Source organism: Triticum aestivum, chromosome 7A (genome assembly GCF_018294505.1).
Source record: "Triticum aestivum cultivar Chinese Spring chromosome 7A, IWGSC CS RefSeq v2.1, whole genome shotgun sequence".
Classification (NCBI taxonomy): Eukaryota; Viridiplantae; Streptophyta; class Magnoliopsida; order Poales; family Poaceae; genus Triticum; species Triticum aestivum.
The window spans coordinates 88,327,408-88,333,750 of record NC_057812.1 but is presented as its reverse complement, the minus strand read 5'-3'; the positions used below and the strand labels follow the sequence as shown (position 1 = coordinate 88,333,750).

The 6,343-nt window shown below is 44.6% G+C and overlaps 1 protein-coding gene across 1 annotated transcript; it reads left to right on the top strand.

The window, feature by feature from the left end:
* Window positions 1–421: 421 nt before the first annotated feature.
* On the top strand, window positions 422–5,015 carry LOC123149004 (ribonucleoside-diphosphate reductase large subunit). The gene is made up of 17 exons (XM_044568534.1): window positions 422–755; window positions 855–916; window positions 1,007–1,094; window positions 1,209–1,472; window positions 1,553–1,793; window positions 1,879–1,955; window positions 2,289–2,459; window positions 2,537–2,629; window positions 2,728–2,877; window positions 2,958–3,044; window positions 3,118–3,282; window positions 3,361–3,480; window positions 3,689–3,891; window positions 3,968–4,117; window positions 4,202–4,349; window positions 4,457–4,549; window positions 4,648–5,015. The coding sequence occupies exons 1-17, from the start codon at window positions 528–530 to the stop codon at window positions 4,765–4,767; spliced, it is 2,460 nt and encodes an 819-aa protein (XP_044424469.1). The 5' UTR covers window positions 422–527; the 3' UTR covers window positions 4,768–5,015.
* The last annotated feature ends 1,328 nt before the right edge of the window (window positions 5,016–6,343 follow it).

The window sequence follows — 6,343 nt, the reverse complement described above, 5'->3', positions numbered from 1 at the left end:
CACGCCGCCGCGCCCAAAATCAGCGGCCGGCCCAAAAACAAACCATCCTTATTCCTTCCCCACCACGCTCCCCCCTCCGCCTCGGTTTCCCGCCCTCTCCCACGCGCACCACTGACACCCCCGGACCACCCGTCAGCCCCCACTCAGAGGGACACGCCAGGCCCCAGAGGAGCCCACCGACGCGTGGGCCCGAACGGCCTCCGGCCCACACACCAGTGCCGTGCGTGGCCTACTTGTTGCGCCGGGAGGCCCGTGAGGCAGCGCCAAAACCCGCGCGGGAAACGGCTCCCCGCTCTCGCGCCAAGCCGCGTCCAAACCCAAACATTTTCGCGGAATTTTTCGCCGGCGTATAATTATTGGCGGCCTGGGCGCGCCAGGAAGGCATTTAAACCGGCCCGCGCGAGGCCCCAAACCCTACGACGGCACCACCAACCGCCCACCCCCCCTCCCCTCACCCAATCCATCCAACACCGCGGCGGCGGCGGCGCGCGCAACCTGCTCGACGGAAGGCCCCCGAGGCGGCCGAGATGTACGTCGTGAAGCGGGACGGGCGGACGGAGACGGTGCACTTCGACAAGATCACGGCGCGGCTCAAGAAGCTCAGCTACGGGCTCAGCCAGGAGCACTGCGACCCGGTGCTGGTCGCGCAGAAGGTCTGCGCGGGGGTATACAAGGGCGTCACCACCAGCCAGCTCGACGAGCTCGCCGCCGAGACCGCCGCCGCGCTCACTGCCTCCCACCCCGACTATGCCTCCGTACGTCCCCCCTCCCGATCTATCTCTTCCCTTCCGTTCCGCTTCCGTCCCCCCCTCTCGGTGTCTCCTCACTGACGTTTGTTTATCGCTCTTCTGAAGCTCGCGGCGAGGATTGCGGTGTCCAACCTCCACAAGAACACCAAGAAGTCCTTCTCCGAGACGTAAGTCACCACGCCTGTTTCTGCCATGGTTCGTTCGGTTGGATTTCGTGGATTTGGGCGGGTATGATAAATTGTGGGCTGTGGGTGCAGGATTAAGGACATGTACCTGCACTACAACGAGAGATCTGGGCTGCTGTCTCCGCTGATTGCCGAGGATATCTACGAAGTCATCATGAAGGTGAGGCCCATTTCTGACACGAAGTCATCATGTAGCTCTACTCTGTCTGTTCCACGATGCACGTTGTTTTAACATGTGCCGTGCTGCTTCTGATGTTGTGACATTTGCTTCCAGAACGCTGCTCGCTTGGACAGCGAGATAATTTACGACAGGGACTTTGATTATGACTACTTCGGTTTCAAGACTCTGGAGAGGTCTTACCTCCTGAAGCTCGGTGGAGTTGTTGTTGAAAGGCCGCAGCACATGTTAATGAGAGTTTCAGTAGGGATCCACAAGGATGACATTGACTCTGCCATCAGAACTTACCATCTCATGTCCCAGCGCTGGTTTACTCATGCTTCGCCAACCCTTTTCAATGCTGGCACCCCGAGACCTCAGGTAATGTGTGATCTGCCAACAAAAATCCTCAATGTGGACCATGAATTTGTTTACTTACAGTTTCATCCTTCATGATGCAGTTGAGCAGCTGTTTCCTTATCTGCATGAAAGATGATAGCATCGAGGGAATCTATGATACTCTGAAGGAATGTGCTGTCATCAGCAAATCTGCTGGAGGGATTGGCGTCTCTGTTCACAACATTCGTGCTACTGGGAGTTACATCCGAGGAACAAATGGAACATCCAATGGAATTGTTCCTATGTTACGTGTCTTCAATGATACTGCTCGTTATGTAGATCAAGGTGGAGGCAAGAGAAAGGGTGCGCATTACTCTTCTGTTAATAGTTTTTATGAGCAACTCTATTTCCATAGTCTTCTGAAATTCATACATTTTTCAAAATTCAGGTGCTTTTGCTGTATACCTGGAGCCCTGGCATGCTGATATTTTCGAGTTCCTTGATTTGAGGAAGAACCATGGGAAGGTAAAATGTTAGCCCAGCATTATCTAATTACTGTTTTCGTTTTGCAACTGAAGTCCATAACCATTCAAATCTTCTGTGCTTTCTATGGCATTCAACTTTACCTTGTACATTTAAAGAGCATCCCATCCCACAGATGCCTTTCAAGTCTTAGTTTGCTGTAATTTATGCCCATGCAAGAGAATAGTGGATTTTAACATAATATTGATGTAGTACTTTTTTCTGTTTAAATAGTTATCTGCTTACTGTGATCCAAACCTATGTGCTTTGTTTGTGATCTGTTTTTCTGCCATATGCCATCTCTAGAAGGAGTTCTGATGAATGCCAATTTAACAGGAGGAGAACCGCGCAAGGGATCTTTTCTTTGCTCTCTGGGTTCCTGATCTATTCATGCAAAGAGTACAAAATAATGAGGATTGGTCCCTGTTTTGTCCAAATGAAGCTCCGGGGTTGGCTGATTGCTGGGGTGAGAAGTTTGAGGAATTGTACAAGAAATATGAGAAAGCAGTAAGTTCAAAACTCTATCTATATAGTACATTGAGTTAAAAAGGAACGCTCTTCAGTAACCCACTTTCTGGTTTCAGGGCAAAGCAAAAAAGGTTATTCCAGCACAGACCCTCTGGTTTGACATTTTGAAGGCACAGATAGAAACTGGCACACCTTATATGCTCTATAAGGTACAATTCAATGTCAAAACATTAGATTGTATTCCAAGTTTTGATGCTGTCAATGATCTGGTTCCAATGATTTATTAATGCTCTTAATTTATCTGCAGGATTCATGCAATAGGAAAAGTAACCAGCAGAATCTGGGCACAATCAAATCTTCAAACTTGTGCACTGAGATAATTGAGTTCACAAGTCCTGAGGAAACTGCTGTCTGCAACCTAGCATCTATTGCTTTACCACGTTTTGTAAGGGAAAAGGTATACATTCTCAGGGCCCTGGATTCTATAATTGTGATGGAGGTTGTATTCTTATGCCTTACAATAAACTTCTGTTGCAGGGTGTCCCAATAGAGTCCCATCCATCTAAGCTTGCTGGTAGCAATGGATCAAAAAATAGATACTTTGACTTTGACAAGCTAGGCGAGGTTTGCTCGGATCCCACTGTAGATCCTCATTTCTGGCCTGCCAATTAATGTTCTAACATACTGTTTTTGCCAGGTTACTTCAACTGTTACTTTCAATCTAAACAAAATAATCGATATGAATTATTATCCGGTTGAAACTGCAAGGAGGTCTAATATGCGACACAGGCCAATTGGTATTGGGGTTCAGGGCTTGGCAGACACATTCATGTTACTTGGCATGGCATTTGATTCACCTGAGGTACCTTTCCCAGTTAAACTATGGCATCTGTTCCTTTCTGGCTTAGCCAATATGTAACAAATGCATTCTCCTTTTCAGGCTCAGCAATTGAATAGGGATATTTTTGAAACTATTTACTACCATGCTCTGAAAGCTTCTGCTGAACTGGCGGCTAAAGAAGGCCCTTATGAAACATATGAAGGGAGCCCTGTCAGCAAGGTTTGCCTCTCACCTCTACAGATCTCTCTTACTTAGTGAAAGGAGTCCAATTTTTAAAACAGATCAGTCTAATGTTGCCTTTCCTGGTGTAGTTTTTTGTCCAATTTTCCCATAATTTGCATCCACTCACCTTAGTGACTGAATCACTGGTTGGAAAGTAACAAGTAATCTTCTTCCTAACTTTTGTTCTCTACCAACTTCCTTCCAGGGTATTATCCAACCTGACATGTGGAATGTAGTGCCATCGACCAGATGGAACTGGCCAACTTTGAGGGAAACTATTTCCAAAGTTGGAGTAAGAAACTCTCTTCTGGTGGCTCCAATGCCCACAGCTTCCACTAGTCAGATTCTTGGCAACAATGAGTGCTTTGAACCCTACACATCTAACATATACAGTCGGCGGGTTCTAAGGTTTGTAAATACAGTCTTACTGCACACATTCTGAATTCCATGTGCATATCATTGATTTTCTTGTCATTTTTTGCAGTGGGGAGTTTGTTGTGGTTAACAAGCATCTTCTCCATGACTTGACTGAGATGGGTATCTGGACACCTGCTCTGAAAAATAAGATAATTTATGAAGATGGTTCTATTCAGAAGATGGAAGAAATCCCTGATGATCTTAAAGCAATTTACAAGTATGTGGTTCACCCTCCTCTCATTACATTCTACTGGATGCGGTTGATATATGTATCTGAAAGTTTACTCAATTATTGTATCAGGACTGTTTGGGAGATTAAGCAGAAAACTCTGGTTGACATGGCTGTTGATCGTGGATGCTACATCGACCAGAGCCAGAGCCTTAATGTCCACATGGATCAACCAAACTTTGCAAAGCTAACTTCGTTGCATTTCCATGCTTGGTCCAAGGTAACTCATCATGGGGATTCTGAAGCTTTTTTTCTTTAACCCTCAACATTTTGTATCAAATCTTAAAACTGCAAGCAATGGTGTGTTTAATCTTTGGTTGGTGTCAGGGCCTGAAAACTGGGATGTACTATTTGAGAACAAGGGCAGCTGCTGATGCAATCAAGTTTACTGTGGATACTGGCTTTCTGAAGGTCAATGGGGTACGTGTTCTAGACCTTGGCTCCATCTGTTTTGCTCTCTTTCCAACCCAGCTGCTCAAAACATTACCACTCATAACGAATACGCATGTTTTTTGCAGGATGCTAATGGCACTAATGGAACCAATGGCAAACTAGCAGAGGAAGACGACGAAGCCAAAATGGCGCAAGTTGTTTGCTCCTTGAACAACCGGGAAGAGTGCCTGGCATGCGGGAGTTAGATGCATCCGTTGCATCTATTTTTCTCCTAACCAAGGCAGCATTACACAACCAAACGGTCTGATCATTGGCGCTTAATAATGTGAGAAGTGAGTCGTTTATGTAGGTGTGGTTGGGTTTAAGATCTGATGAGTTCCTTTGCTGGGCAGCCCTTGATGGCTGAGTTGCCAACGTTGGCTTGTGTTGTATTTGTACTATCTAAAAACATGGGTTGCTGCAGCTGTGTATATATGTATCATTGTTTGTGTTATTGATTTGTCCTGTTGGTGTTGTTATACTTACATCCATTAATGTGCAATCGTTTTTGATGGTTTTGATTTTTCCTGTCAATTTGTCTTTGGGTTCAAACTAGAACTGGTGCTGCTTGTTAATAAATGAGTATTAGCCCTTGTACGCTGGGAGAGATATGCACTAATAATGTGACTTAGTTGTTAAGCTAATATTAGCACTAATAAATGAATCTAAGAGATACTCCCTCTATTAGCTCTTTGTAGATAAATTCCTCTATTCTTCCAATTGGATGAATAGTGTGACAATTTATTTTCTTTATGTTACTATGTTTTCCCTTACCTTTTCTATGAATTTAAGAGATACTCCCTCTGTAAACTAATATAAGAGAAAATTCACTACTTGTGATATAAACGTGTTTACGGAGGGAGTACTTAGACCTCTCCCAATGCAATGGTGCTTAGATGAGGTGCTAAGTGCATTAAATACCTTAGCAACTCAACTCCCCAATGCGTAGGTGCTTAACTTGTTGTTGCTAAGCACACTTTATTTAATGAGTTAACACCTAAAGTCTTTCATGCATTGGTCAAATTGTTTCATTTAAGTGGTTTGCCTAGGTTCTCGTGCTTGGCATTGGTTCTTCCTGGGGTCACCAAAGTGCTCTCTCTCCTCTTTAAATAATGTGCCATGTCATTTTTCCGCTTATGTGGCATGCTTAGCACCTGTCCACGGTGGAGCACTGGGAAGGGCCTTATCAAGCCCAATGTGGAGAGTGGATTTTCTGTTCTCAGGAGCAGATGGTCCCTTTACTTCAGAAATTTTAAATATTGAGCTGGAAACTTTGAAAATTCTGAAAACATTTTGATGAGTAGATATTGGAGGGAGTCATGTGCCACTGAAATTTTAGGGTTGCTGTTTCTATCTTGTCTTACATTCCCTAGTCATCACAAATATTATTTTGGAATTTGAACCATTTAAATCATGATTAGCTAGATTTTTTGGTTAGAAATTCAATCTCTGTTGTTTTAATGCTCAACGTCATAGTTCAGCATGTTGTATCTTTTTTATACCGAGCAATGCCAGTGCCTCCTAAGTGGACACTTTCGTCTTCTCCAGAGGCTATGCTAGTCAGATCATCCCCAACTAACCAGCACATGAATCACTTGCATCATTGACGCCTCTATAGTCGCCGTTACCACCCCACAGTACACTACCCCCTCATTTGTTATTGCCACTAGTATAACACCCGTGCGTTGCCACGGGCTTTTAAAAATTTACTTGGTGCATATATAACATAATACATGTCAGATTTCATGTGTAGAAAAATGAACTTTACTTTACTTGCAATGT

Excerpts from the sequence above, each read along its gene's own strand:
- LOC123149004 (XM_044568534.1), top strand. The coding sequence starts at position 528 with ATGTACGTCGTGAAGCGGGACGGGCGGACGGAGACGGTGCACTTCGAC. Across the intron at positions 2,460-2,536 it reads ACAAGAAATATGAGAAAGCA|GGCAAAGCAAAAAAGGTTAT; the intron begins GTAAGTTCAAAA and ends TTCTGGTTTCAG. Across the intron at positions 4,550-4,647 it reads GCTTTCTGAAGGTCAATGGG|GATGCTAATGGCACTAATGG; the intron begins GTACGTGTTCTA and ends TGTTTTTTGCAG.